Source organism: Neoarius graeffei, chromosome 17 (genome assembly GCF_027579695.1).
Source record: "Neoarius graeffei isolate fNeoGra1 chromosome 17, fNeoGra1.pri, whole genome shotgun sequence".
In the NCBI taxonomy this organism is placed as follows: domain Eukaryota; kingdom Metazoa; phylum Chordata; class Actinopteri; order Siluriformes; family Ariidae; genus Neoarius; species Neoarius graeffei.
In genome coordinates, this window is record NC_083585.1 from 64623521 (window position 1) to 64638474 (window position 14954).

The window sequence follows — 14954 nt, forward strand, 5'->3', positions numbered from 1 at the left end:
GAGTGGCATTTCTCATTTTGGGTGGGCTGTTGGGTTGTTGAACTATGACTGCATTTCCTTGTTTGCTGATGACTTCATATGGCTGTGATTTGAAGTTTGGGTCTAGCTTGTTGGACTTGTGTAGATTCTTGCAAAGAACTGTGTCTCCTGGTTTTATTTCCTGATCCTTGGCTCCTCTTCTCTGATTAGCGGCAATGTTCCGTTTCAACTTGTGCAGAGCATCCTTGTCATGAATTTCCTCTGAAGCGGCAGCATGGGGTTCTTCATTGGCAGCTGGCATACCGGTGAAGCTGAGCAGTTTGTCACGGAGCTCTCTGTTCATCAACAGCTTTGCTGGGGACACTCCTGTGACTGCATGAGGAGTGGTCCGGTAGTGGAACAGAAAACTCTTCAGTGCGACCTTCCAGTCTTTCTTTTCAATCTTGGCTATTTTCACTGATTTCAGAATTGTTCTGTTAAATCTTTCCACTTCTCCATTGGACTGAGGCCAGTATGGTACTCCTTTCAGCTGCATGATGCCATGAACAGTGAGGTAATCATGGAACTCTCTGGATGCAAACGGTTGTCCATTATCACTTCTCAGATACTTGGGATAGCCATGAATTTGGAACATCATTTCTAGAGCATTAATCACATTTGTGGCATTTGTGACTTTCATGTAGGCAACTTCAGGCCACCTGGAGTAATGGTCAATTACAGCAAGCAGGTAGTTACCTTCAGAGATGCTTAGTAGATCAACTGCCAGGTAAGTCCAGGGCTGGTCTGGCAATGGTGTACGCTCGAACTCTTCTGGTGGAGCGTTCTTGCCAATCACTTGACATGGATAGCACTGCTTTATTTTCTTTTCGACCATTTTGTCAATTTCCGGCCACCAGACTTTGGATTGCAGTCGATTCTTTGTTCATACAATCCCTTGATGTCCTTCATGTCCTAACTCCAGTACATGCTCCTGCAGAGCTTCGGGAATCACAATCCTATTTCCACGCATGACCATCTGTCCAGCCATCCAAAGTTCATCCTTGACCGCCTGGAATGCTGTGCCTTTAAAGTAGGTCCAGTCATTTTTCAGTATGGCTTGGCATAGCTTGGAGATGATCGGATCATCCTTTGAAGCTTGCTCAATCTCACGAGGGGTTAGAGCATGAGGTGTTGAATCTTTAACGATGCTGTAGATCAGTGGCGGCTGCTGGTTTTTAAAACGGGGGAAGCCCATTTTACGCATTCATCGTAAAACCTGTAGGCCGGATATCAAAGCATAGAAAGGTGTGCCCCATTAGCATAGTGAACTAGACAACCCTACCTAGTGGCAGAAAGTATTTTTGCTTGTACATTTCATGTTATAGTCTGGCTTGCCAGGCTAGTGCCTCATATCCTTAATCAAAAATATCAAACATCCAAAAATCACTGGTTATTCAATGAAGAGCCTTGAACATCATACCCTGATATGCAACGCAGAGTCTTTAACACAACACCCAGCTGTGCAACACATCCTTGAACATCTTCTGCAACACAGTCTGGAAAGTCATAACCAGGTAGGCTATGCAACACACAGAACCTTGAATATCATACCCAGGTATAAACTATAACACAGAGCCCACCATTCTCTTAACATTACTGAACAATATACACACTTCAGATTCATGAACATGAACACTATTTATACACAAATTCTGCCCTCCGCTCCTTTTCCAGAAAATGGTCTGTGACCCTGTCATACCAGCTGGTTGTGCTTTCCAGTGACTTCACCAATTTCTGTTAGCAGCTAGCACTGCAGATCCCAATAAAGCTCAAGCTAGCCTACAACCAGATTGAACTACAAATGAAATAAACGAGTGAATTCGTGAATGATCAAACTGATAGAATGGATGAAAGTTAACGGAGCACAACGAGTAATATTTACATTTATTTACAGAGTAATGTACAGAGACATCAATGAGAAGAAACGTTTATATGAAAAGAAATTCGGACAGCACTTTGGCACACGACTGCACTTTCTCGACATCCGCTAGGGACTGACTGATCATACTTCCGTGTTCCTCGCCGAAGTACCGCCCTCCTCATGTCTTTCAAACACTACCTCCAATAATCCTTTATCAGCCCGGCTTCTTGTCCCTCCCACTGTCTCATTTAGTCCCAGAGAAGCCTGGCTTCCCTGGAAGTGACGATTTTGTTGATTTTAACCAATAACAACTAGCCGAAATTGGCTGTTCAGAGCCGTCTCGTAGACTGCAACGGATACCCGGCTGCCAGTCAGTGTTGCCAGATACTGCTGACGTTTTCCATCCCAAAATATGTTCAAAACCCGCCAAAATGCACTTAAAACCGCCCAATCTGGCAACACTGCTGCCAGTCCATAGAGCCCATTGAAATAAGAAAGGTTACAGCCTGGCAGCAAAGGTGATTCTCATAGCGAACTACAAGTTCGTCAGACATCACTCAAATAAGTTACAGGATAGTTATGAACATAAATACAATCTTGGGCATATATTATGTTATGCAAGTTATTGTTTTAATGAGAATTCAACGTCGTAGATGCCGCAGTTTGGGGAGAGAATTTTAGGGGAAGCTCGGCTTCCCTTGTTGTCTCTGAGAAATCGCCCCTGCTGTAGATGTACTCATCGGTTTCTCTTTCCTCAGCTTTGTCGCAGTGACCAATGGGTTGACGACTCAGGGGGTTGGCCTTGTTGGTCTTGCCAGGAATGTGGACTACTTGGTAAGTGAACTGTTGCAGGTACAGCAACCACCGTTCCACTCTCGCTGATGGAGGGAGTGAGTTGGGTGACAGTACTTTTACAAGTGCCTTGTGATCTGTGAGGATCTTGAATTCACATCCAATGAGAAACAAGCTGAATTTTCGACAGGCCCAGAATACTCAGAGCTTCTCTTTCGAACTGAGAATAGCATGTCTCAGTGGGTGTAAGCTTCCTACTGGCATAGTACACTGGCTTCCAGACTCCGTTTGTCTGTTGTTGCTCTAAGATAGCACCTACGCCAATGGGGGAAGCGTCACAGGTGATTCTGGTTGGTCTTCCAACTGTGTAGTATGCCATGATGGGGGCGTCGATCAAAGCGTCCTTGAGCTGGTCAAACGCATGCTGTTCCTCCTCTTCCCATTTCCACTCAGCATCTTGCTTTGTGAGTTCCCAGAGAGGCGCAGTTATTGTGGTGAACTGTGGGATGAACTTTGCACAGAACTGGGTCAATCCAAGGAAGCTACGCATTTGTGACACATCAGTTGGTGGGGGGGCATGCGCGATGGCTTTGACTTTTTCATCTGACACTTTCAGGCCGTCTTGTGACAGAACATGACCCATATACTTGATAGATGTCAGTTTGACCTGACACTTCTTCTCATTGACTGTCAGTCCTCTTTCTGGTAGCTGTTGGACCATGGTAGCCAGCCTTGAGTCATGTTCTGCTTCGGTGCTGCCAACTACCACTATGTCGTCAGACATGTTGTAGGCTCCTGGGCAGTCTTTGATAACTTGGCTGATTATCTGTTGGAATTTTTCTGAGGCCATGTTTACTCCAAACAAGAGCCTTTTGTACCTGTAGAGTCCCCCCGGTGCAGCGAATGTTGTGATTTCTCTGGAATCAGGGTGGAGCTCTACTTGGTGATATGCCATGTTGAGGTCAATTTTCGAAAAGTATTTCCCTCCGGCCATTTCCTGGATGGTCTCGTCGATCGTAGGCACTGGATGACGCTCATGGACGATGGCTACATTGGCTCTTCGCATGTCAATGCAGATTCGCACATCTCCGTGTTTGCAGTCATTTTCTGGCCTTTTCTCCACAGTGACTAGTGGATTCACCCAATGAGCTGGTTCTGTCACTCGCTCAATGACGTCTAGGTCCACTAGCTCTTGTAATTTTTCAATAATGCGCTGCCTTCGATTGAATGGAATTCTCCGCACTGGCTGAATGACTGGAGTGACGTCTGGGTCAATTTTCAGTCTGATCTGGTAGTTTTTTAGTTTCCCTAGCCCAGTGAAGACTTTTGGGTACTGTGTGCATAGGCTTGACCATATGTCGGCTCCAGAACAGCTCAGGATGTTTGATCAATGCCAACTCTCAACAGTCCTAGCTCTTTGCTGGTTCTGCTGCTTAAGAGTGATGCCTGTGCTTGTGGCACCACGAAGAACAAAGCAGTGGCACATCGTGTTGTGTTTGGGACTTCAACTTCAAGTGTGCATTTACCTACAACCCCGATTCCAAAAAAGTTGGGACAAAGTACAAATTGTAAATAAAAACGGAATGCAATGATGTGGAAGTTTAAAAATTCCATATTTTATTCAGAATAGAACATAGATGACATATCAAATGTTTAAACTGAGAAAATGTATCATTTAAAGAGAAAAATTAGGTGATTTTAAATTTCATGACAACACTGCATCTCAAAGTTGGGACAAGGCCATGTGTACCACTGTGAGACATCCCCTTTTCTCTTTACAACAGTCTGTAAACGTCTGGGGACTGAGGAGACAAGTTGCTCAAGTTTAGGGATAGGAATGTTAACCCATTCTTGTCTAATGTAGGATTCTAGTTACTCAACTGTCTTAGGTCTTTTTTGTCATATCTTCCATTTTATGATGTGCCAAATGTTTTCTATGGGTGAAAGATCTGGACTGCAGGCTGGCCAATTCAGTACCCGGACCCTTCTTCTACGCAGCCATGATGCTGTAATTGATGCAGTATGTGGTTTGGCATTGCCATGTTGGAAAATGCAAGGTCTTCCCTGAAAGAGACGTCATCTGGATGGGAGCATATGTTGCTCTAGAACCTGGATATACCTTTCAGCATTGATGGTGTCTTTCCAGATGTGTAAGCTGCCCATGCCACACACACTAATGCAACCCCATACCATCAGAGATGCAGGCTTCTGACCTGAGTGCTGATAACAACTCGGGTCGTCCTTCTCCTCTTTAGTCCAAATGACATGGCGTCCCTGATTTCCATAAAGAACTTCAAATTTTGATTCGTCTGACCACAGAACAGTTTTCTACTTTGCCACAGTCCATTTTAAATGAGCCTTGGCCCAGAGAAGATGTCTGCACTTCTGGATCATGTTTAGATATGGCTTCTTCTTTGAACTATAGAGTTTTAGCTGGCAACAGTGGAAGGCACAGTGAATTGTGTTCACAGATAATGTTCTCTGGAAATATCCCTGAGCCCATTTTGTGATTTCCAATACAGAAGCATGCCTGTATGTGATGCAGTGCCGTCTAAGGGCCCGAAGATCACGGGCACCCAGTATGGTTTTCCGGCCTTGACCCTTACGCACAGAGATTCTTCCAGATTCTCTGAATCTTTTGATGATGATATGCACTGTAGATGATGATATGTTCAAACTCCTTTCTGATACTGCTCCACTATTTGTCGGCGCAGAATTAGGGGGATTGGTGATCCTCTTCCCATCTTTGCTCCTGAGAGCTGCTGCCACTCCAAGATGCTCTTTTTATACCCAGTCATGTTAATGACCTATTGCCAGTTGACCTAATGAATTGCAATTTGGTCCTCCAGCTGTTCCTTTTTTGTACCTTTAACTTTTTTCCAGCCTCTTATTGCCCTGTCCCAAGTTTTTTGAGATGTGTTGCTGTCATGAAATTTCAAATGAGCCAATATTTAGCATGAAATTTCAAAATGTCTCACTTTTGACATTTGATATGTTGTCTAAGTTCTATTGTGAATACAATAGCAGTATTTGAGATTTGTAAATTATTGCATTCTGTTTTTATTTACAATTTGTACTTTGTCCCAACTTTTTTGGAATCGGGGTTGTAGAAGCGTGAGGGCTTGTTTGCTGGCATATGGATACAGTTTTGTAGAGGTGGGTTGCAGACTAACTTCAGGTCTGGCCTTCTGTAACTTTTTAAAATCATGCACAGACAGCGTGTTGTGGTGAGCACCAGAGTCCATCACCATGGATAAGGTGAAACCGTTCAGGCGCAGATCTAAGGTGTCCTCTGCTTTAGATATCTTGAATAGGTAGAGATCTTCAGATTCACTCCACGAGTCATTGCTTTCTCCTTCTTCTACCCTATGTTGGCCCTTTTTGTTTCCACCTTTACTTTGCTTTGGATCATCCTGGCTGCGACCTGAGGCTCTGCCACGACCCTGTGAGCTCGGCATGTCTTCTTGGTTTGACTTGCATTTATCTTTGTGGAAGCAGAGATCATCAAAGTGACCCTTTTTGCCACAGTGGCTGCACTTTTGGTTCTTGGATCGGATGCATTCGCGACCTGTGTCCTTGTGCACCACACTTGTAGCACCCAGACTGTGATGGTGCCTTGGGCTTTGGTTTGGGCCTTGTTCTGCCAGTGACATGGTTTGTATTGGCTGGAGAACTGAGAATTAGCGCCTCCTTGTGGTGGTATGAGCCAATTACTTGGATAAGGCGATCCAGTGTGAGATTGTCTTCTCGATATAATTTGGCCTTTAACTCAGAATTTTTAATGTGCAGTAGTACTTTATCTCTCACATGGTTATCAGTTTCAGCAGCGAAGTTGCATGTTTTAACTAGTACTTTGAGGCGAGTGATGAAGTTGTTTATTGTCTCACCAGCATTGGGCTCTGTTTCCCAGAATTTTGTATGGGCCTTTGGTATGTTCTCCTTTAATGCAAAGGTGTTGTCGAATAGCCGGATGGCTACTTGATATACATCTACTGCAGGCCGCTGATCATTGCCGGGTTGGTGGGCTTTTTGCTCGTCTGTGAAATTTTTCCATATCTCACGCAGTCCTTCTCCCCCTGTTAGCAATAACACAGCTCTCTTTTGTGCAGCATTTACGACTCCTGAGGCTATGATGTATATTTCAAGCTCATTCCGCCACATTTCCCACCTTTGATGTAAAGTTTCAGGCTCGCCAACCGTGTCTAATGGTTTCGGTGGAGTGAGTCCACCAAGCGGGACAGCTTGAGCCATTTTTACTTTCGTTTTCAGACGTGGAGTGTTCGTTTAAAAGTTGGCTTCTAACAGGCTTCGTGAGCAGTAATTCTGGCATATGCACGCTCAATTTCGAGTATTAAACGTTTTGGAATCACACAGAAAACTTATTTCACTTCCCTGAAAGAATGGCGTCGAATTTTCCAGTGAAGGTCCTGAATTGTAGCTCCGACATTCGTTGCCAATGTTGTTGCGAGGTCATGAATTGCAGATTTATTTTTTCTGCTCCGGGTCCGTCGACAGCCGAGAGGGCTTTCTTTTCTGTCCTGCTATGCTGTCGGGCACATCCTCGTCGCCAGTTGTAGTGTGTTAGGAATCACACGAGAGAAATATCCGTTTTGTTGGTTTTTAATGAACACGCTCAACTCTTACACACATTTCCATCATGCTTGCCTCGCTATCATCCTATTCTACTCTGTTCTCGCGTGTCTCTCTCGCGAGATTTGTATTATGAGAACACTACAGATGGATGGACAGAACCTGTTTCTATATCCTTCTCCAACCTTCGTTTGGGTGTGGAATAATTACGAAGTTCTTGAGAAGAATGAAATTCATGTGGGGAATAGTATCTAGAATTAATATGATGAGTATTCACGTCAGGATTGAAATCATTTAGGTTTGGTGATAATTCTAATCATCATAATTAATCTCATAATAATTCTAAGCAGGAACAACGTCAGCTTGATTCACGCACAATTATACTGACAAAGTTAAGGTCAAAACAGAAAAAGATGCCACGATACAACACTAAAGATTGAAGTATTTTGTGTGTACAGAATGCTGAGGGAAAAGGGAGGAAAAGAAAAAAATGGCTGAATGTGAAAGCTGTTTGGAGTGGTTCCATCAGGAATGTGAAGCGACCCCAGGGCATGTTTTTCACGATGGGGGGCAGCAACTGCAGAATCTAAAGGGGATGAGGTGCAGTGGGTGAAGACGGACCACCAAAAGCAAGATTTTGTTCATTAACTTGGTTATTAATGCATAAACCCCATTTGATTTTTTTTTCTTTCTTTCGCCTCGACTGTCGTGACATGCGTGGATTAAATGTATACATTATCCTCGATGCATCAAGTTGGAGCTTAATCTTATTTTTATGTAATGAAAAAGGGCTTCATATTTAACAACAAATGCACTGGACTTGGAAAACTGATCTACATTCCTCGCCACAGTTTATTAACACATCAGCACCATCTTTTAAACTTGAATGGTCTTCAGAAGTCACAAATCTAAGCTTGAAGGTTGATTTTATAGACATGGTATCTACATTTTAAGCTGGGATTTTATAAAGCTCATGAGCTGACATCGTTATTGCTGACAATTATGGCGATGACACGATCAATCTCAGAATTCCAGACATGATAAACAAAAGTACAACACTTATTCAGAAAGTCATTAAAGAAACCGCCTCGATCGAGACAAGTGAAGCCATCTGGACGTCATCTTACCACTCACATCGCGTGGATTTGGTTTGTGTGTTCAACCGTCGTCTCATCTCATTATCTCTAGCCACTTTATCCTGTTCTACAGGGTCGCAGGCGAGCTGGAGCCTATCCCAGCTGACTACGGGCGAAAGGCGGGGTACACCCTGGACAAGTCGCCAGGTCATCACAGGGCTGACACATAGACACAGACAACCATTCACACTCACATTCACACCTACGGTCAATTTAGAGTCACCAGTTAACCTAACCTGCATGTCTTTGGACTGTGGGGGAAACCGGAGCACCCGGAGGAAACCCACGCGGACACGGGGAGAACATGCAAACTCTGCACAGAAAGGCCCTCGCCGGCCATGGGGCTCAAACCCGGACCTTCTTGCTGTGAGGCGACAGCGCTAACCACTACACCACCGTGCCGCCATGAGAGATGATAATAATAATAATAATAACACAAAAGGCTGTACAATACTTCCTTTCTATTTAGGACAGCTGTTGAAACAGGATTATTTTCTCATGTTATTTGCCATTTTCACTTCATTCTCACAGTCATGTCTTAACAGTATTTATTCATCACATAATTCACTGTCATTTTAGACACAAACGATTCAATTTTTATGCTTTTTCTTTTTAAGACGACACAGTGTTTTAGCAAATAGGGTAACTTTTAATGTGGTAAACAAATGTAATAAGAAATACAGAGTCTGACAGTATGGATGCCGGATGCGCCATCTGGCCAAATGCTTCAGTGAGATGACGACTGGACTGAACCCACACTCCACAAGCAGTTAACAAAACTCATCTTGCATAGGCGTGAATTATTTTATTTTCCAATGCATACATCATTCATAATTCTGATTAAAGTTGCATTTGTTTACCACATTAAAAGTTACCCCATTTGCTGAACAGTGCGTGGGCTTAAAAAGAAAAAGCTTCGTTCTCACATGTTTTAACAGTATTTATTGGTCACAATTTTGCTAATTGAATCTTTTGTGTCTAAAATGTGACCAATAAATACTGTTAAAACAGAGGGGAATGGGTTCAGAGCCCTCCAGATTTTATATCGAGCCGAGGCCTCTTTCGTCATCAGTCACGTGGTTTCGTCTGTCACGCCCCCTTCTACTCCATATGCGCTTCGGAGCCTCACGACAGACAGGTGTCTTACACACACTTCTTATAAATCCTGTGATTAACATGTAACCCAGTGAAGAGCAAATGGGTTGGAGGTGGTGTTATGTAGCCTGGGCCCGCTCATCCTAAGCGTGACGCAACACGAGGGCCTGTTGCGAGCTTAGTCTGGCCAGGCAAGCTATCTACAGCTCTTCCAAGCTCCGGAAAAATCGGGAGCCAATCAACTTTGAGCATCTCCAACGGCCCTGGGTAGAGGCGTGTTCAAGGCAGTGACGTAGTAGAACTGCGACCGGAAGCCATAGATTGTTTACAGAATCATGCTGTATTGAAAGCATTCAACGGGAAGTTCTCATTGAAAATGGAGCAAAGAGCAGCCCTGGAGGTATTTATTGAAAGGAAGGACGTTTTCGCATTGCTCCCGACCGGCTTCGGTAAGAGTTTAATCTACCAGTTAGCCCCGCTAGTAGCCAAATCAATGGGGCTCAGCGAGAATCCTATCGTCGCGTCACATACGTCAGAGGAAAGAGTGATGTGATTGGTTTAAGCTTCGTCACAGCCTTTTCTGGCTTCGACCAGTAGCAAACTGAGGCATTTCAGGGAGGCGGGTCAACCACGGGCTCTGGGAAACGGTTGGGCTTAATATCTTGGCCAGACCAATAGCTCGTAGAGCTTTGAAGTCGGGTTAGCCAGACTAGGTGTTATGCAGATCTAGGTGTGCTATTTCTATGCTCTGCCTCCGTCTGAGCGTGATAGACAGGTCACGACATGATCCGATGTGTGTCTCTGTGTGTGAAAGAAACGAGGAGAAGAGAAGAAAATTATGTTTATGGTTGCTAAAACTCATAGATACCAGTGAATCTGTATGGAAAATTAGCGAATTACCTGAAGAGGGTCCAGAGGGGGAAAGTCTTGTTTTTTTTTTTTCCTCAGTCGGTCTCGGTAAGATAGCAGCATTGTTAATTGTGTATGCTATGCTAAGCAGCCTGGCTGTTGTGAATTGGTCGATGCTAGCGGCCTAGTTGCTAATATCAAACAAAATGCTAATGCTGCTAATTAGTCAACTTTAGAGTATTATATGAGAAGAGGGTATTGAAATACCATAACGTTCATTTTATTGTGTTATTGTTGGAATGTGTGAATGTTTAAACAATTTCTTGTGAGGAATGTGAGTTATTTAAATGTATTTGTATTTTCACTTGAAAGTGGGTATTGCAAATGTCAGCAGAGCCATATTTGCCAGTATACAGCTACAATCGTTACGGTAAAATACAGTAATGTATGCTGATTATATAATATTACTGAGCAATGATTCAGATGTTGATTGAGATTTAAAGTTATTGAACTGAAGTGTAATGAAAGGCCTTAAAATGTAATAATTAAGTATTATACTGTATGTTATGCTTAGTGTTACATTGTTGTTATGCTTTGGTTATAGTTGTACAACAAATAGATTAGATAAGATGTTAAATTCCTGTTTGTAAACAAACAGGTCAGGTCTTATGGATGGAGTGAGAGTTCTGCAGGAGATCCATTCAAATTGATGGCGAGCCTCCCAGCATGATCCTGATTGGAGCTCAGAACTGATTCTCTTGAATATTCCACCTGGTGCTAGGGTGGTGCCAGTCGCCAGGACTGTCATACATTTACATACATTCACTCATATCCCAGGAACATTCATGAGAACACTGGACACTTGAATAATAAATCTTCAGAGGATGGATTTGAAAGACACTTTACTGTGACAGTCACCACAGTACACACAGACTTTATTGACTTTTTTTTTTTTGACAGACCAGACTAATTACTTTGAAGGGCCCATTTTATTTTATTGTCATTCATCTGTATCCTGTATCTTAGTTCACTATACTAAAACATACCAGTTGCAACTTACCTTGTCATCCGTGTGTTTTCCTGTGTGGTTATTACAGTCTTTTCCCTTAGCTCCTTATGAACCTAGATTATTAGTGTATAAACCAGGAGTGGGTTACACACACTACAACTTGGCGAGCCAGCCAGGAGCTTTGTGGACAGACTGAAATCACTCATGAAGGTCACCTGTAACTTGAGTCACAGATCAACAATTTGATTTGAATTTGCAGTATTTTGTTGCATATGTTTTTTGGTAAAAAAAAAAATCTAAACATCAGATTTAAATAGAGGTTTTGAGTGATGTACTTTAAAAAATGGAGATTGTTGAAACAGAGAATATCAAAGTACCAAACTCCCTGAGTGACTCTAGTGCCTGCTTTACCGCTGTAGACACTAGACAGGGTTCGCACATGATGAATGATCTTAGGGTCTGCAGAACTGGGCCTATCTAATGGTAATATGGCTGCAAGTGTCTGTACTGCTTCATCTGATTCAAACTCAACAATAGCCTGCTTGTGAAATTCAGAATCAGGGTTATCAATACGAACTATCCTTGTAATTAACCCATACTGCTTTAGGTAATCAGCAATCTCCTCATCTGCAGAGGTGTGAGACAGCCCACTAATGATGAGGGAGTTTGGTACTTTGATATTCTCTGTTTCAACAATCTCCATTTTTTAAAGTATATCACTCAAAACCTCTATTTAAATCTGATGTTTAGATTTTTTTTTTTACCAAAAAACATATGCAACAAAATACTGCAAATTCAAATCAAATTGTTGATCTGTGACTCAAGTTACAGGTGACCTTCATGTGTGATTTCAGTCTGTCCACAAAGCGCCTGGCTGGCTCGCCAAGTTGTAGTGTGTGTAACCCACTCCTGGTTTATACACTAATAATCTAGGTTCATAAGGAGCTAAGGGAAAGGACTGTAACAACCACACAGGAAAACACACGGATGACAAGGTAAGTTGCAACTGGTATGTTTTAGTATAGTGAACTAAGATACAGGATACAGATGAATGACAATAAAATAAAATGGGCCCTTCAAAGTAATTAGTCTGGTCTGTCAAAAAAAAAAAAGTCAATAAAGTCTGTGTGTACTGTGGTGACTGTCACAGTAAAGTGTCTTTCAAATCCATCCTCTGAAGATTTATTATTCAAGTGTCCAGTGTTCTCATGAATGTTCCTGGGATATGAGTGAATGTATGTAAATGTATGACAGTCCTGGCGACTGGCACCACCCTAGCACCAGGTGGAATATTCAAGAGAATCAGTTCTGAGCTCCAATCAGGATCACGCTGGGAGGCTCGCCATCAATTTGAATGGATCTCCTGCAGAACTCTCACTCCATCCATAAGACCTGACCTGTTTGTTTACAAACAGGAATTTAACATCTTATCTAATCTATTTGTTGTGCAACTATAACCAAAGCATAACAACAATGTAACACTAAGCAGTACAGTATAATAATTATTACATTTTAAGGCCTTTCATTACACTTCAGTTCAATAACTTTAAATCTCAATCAACATCTGAATCATTGCTCAGTAATATTATATAATCAGCATACATTACTGTATTTTACCGTAACGATTGTAGCTGTATACTGGCAAATATGGCTCTGCTGACATTTGCAATACCCACTTTCAAGTGAAAATACAAATACATTTAAATAACTCACATTCCTCACAAGAAATTGTTTAAACATTCACACATTCCAACAATAACACAATAAAATGAACGTTATGGTATTTCAATACCCTCTTCTCATATAATACTCTAAAGTTGACTAATTAGCAGCATTAGCATTTTGTTTGATATTAGCAACTAGGCCGCTAGCATCGGCCAATTCACAACAGCCAGGCTGCTTAGCATAGCATACACAATTAACAATGCTGCTATCTTACCGAGACCGACTGAGGAAAAAAAAAAAAAAACAAGACTTTCCCCCTCTGGACCCTTTTCAGGTAATTCGCTAATTTTCCATACAGATTCACTGGTAACTATGAGTTTTAGCAACCATAAACATAACAATTTTCTTCTCTTCTCCTCGTTTCTTTCACACACACAGACACACATCGGATCATGTCGTGACCTGTCTATCACGCTCAGACGGAGGCAGAGCATAGAAATAGCACACCTAGATCTGCATAACACCACCTCCAACCCATTTTCTCCTCACTGGGTTACAAACATCTAACCTGTGGATATTTTGTTTTAGATTTCTGTTATCTGACTCTGGATCCAAACACAGCACATCCTGACCTCATTCTGTCTGAGAAGAACAGAGCGGTGACACGCAGTGAGACAGAACAGAGATACTCTGATCATCCAGAGAGATTTGGCTACTGGGAGCAGGTGTTGTGTAAGGAGAGTGTGTGTGGACGCTGTTACTGGGAGGTGGAGTGGAGGGGTGATGGTGTGGACATATCAGTCTCATATAAAGAGATCAGCAGGAACGGATGGGGTTGTGAGTGTGTGTTTGGACGCAACAGTCAGTCCTGGAGTCTGCAGTGTTTTTCTTCCTCTGTCTCTTTCTGGCACAACAACATTAAGACTGATCTCCGAGGTGCATCACCCTCCAGAATAGGAGTGTATGTGGATCACAGTGCAGGAACTCTGTCCTTCTACAGCGTCTCTGACACGATGAGGCTCCTCCACAGAGTCCACACCACATTCACTCAGCCTCTATACGCTGGGTTCTGGATTGGTTCTGACTCATCTGTGAGGTTTTGTGATCCAATGAAAAAATGAAATGTTGGTAAAAGTTGAAATGTTGAGTAAAATTATAACTGAGGTGTCAGATTGAATTTCTCCCTGAAATACAAAGACACTTTTGTGTGCAGAAACTGTGGCACGAATGAATTATTTTCAGAGTGCATCTGTTTTATAGATTAATAAGAAAATAAGTTACATAAATGTCTTAATGCAGAATATAAGATGTTTCTAGAAAAAAATTCAGACTATTTTAAATGTCTGCACTATTATGAGATTTATTACACTGATATGAAAGTTTAGAATGTCTCAAATTCTGTTTTTTCTTTGGCAAAATCTGTTTCTTCAGAAATAAAACTTCCTCAAACTACTGCGTCTTTCTGTCCTGCTGCTGGTGGAAACACACCCTACTGTGTGTAAGAACACTTAATTTTGTGTCTTGAACCATTTTCTGTTCAAAAATTACACTCACTATTCAGACCCCTTCAAAAAATAATATTTAAAATATGGAATAAATACAGAGTTATTTTGCAGGTTTTGGAATCTATCCATATAAAGATTGTTTACAAATCATTGTTTTCAGTTTTAATTTCAATTTCCACATACAATATCACCTTTTTCTGATTTGGGGCTGTTTTTCCTCTCAGATGCCTGATTTAATGTCAGTGATGTGTCTCTCACCATGTTCTAAACTCATTTGTAGTAGTTTATTGTACTTTAAAACTAACAGATGATGTAAATAATTAAAACAATAAAATAGTGTCAATTTTAATTACCAGGGCATAAAAACTCCCTTTGTGTTTCTACTTTTCTATTTCCATTTAAAGGCCAAATGACGACTATTAATCTATAATTAA

The 14954-nt window shown here is 41.9% G+C and overlaps 1 protein-coding gene across 1 annotated transcript in view; it reads left to right on the forward strand.

Moving 5' to 3' along the window:
- LOC132901270 (E3 ubiquitin/ISG15 ligase TRIM25-like) overlaps positions 1 to 14136 on the forward strand; it is a 51276-nt gene extending 37140 nt beyond the window's left edge. Inside the window, exon 6 of the mRNA XM_060943586.1 lies at positions 13604 to 14136. Coding sequence (XP_060799569.1) covers positions 13604 to 14136 — 533 coding nt within the window. The remainder of the gene's footprint in view (positions 1 to 13603) is intronic.
- Positions 14137 to 14954: the final 818 nt, after the last annotated feature.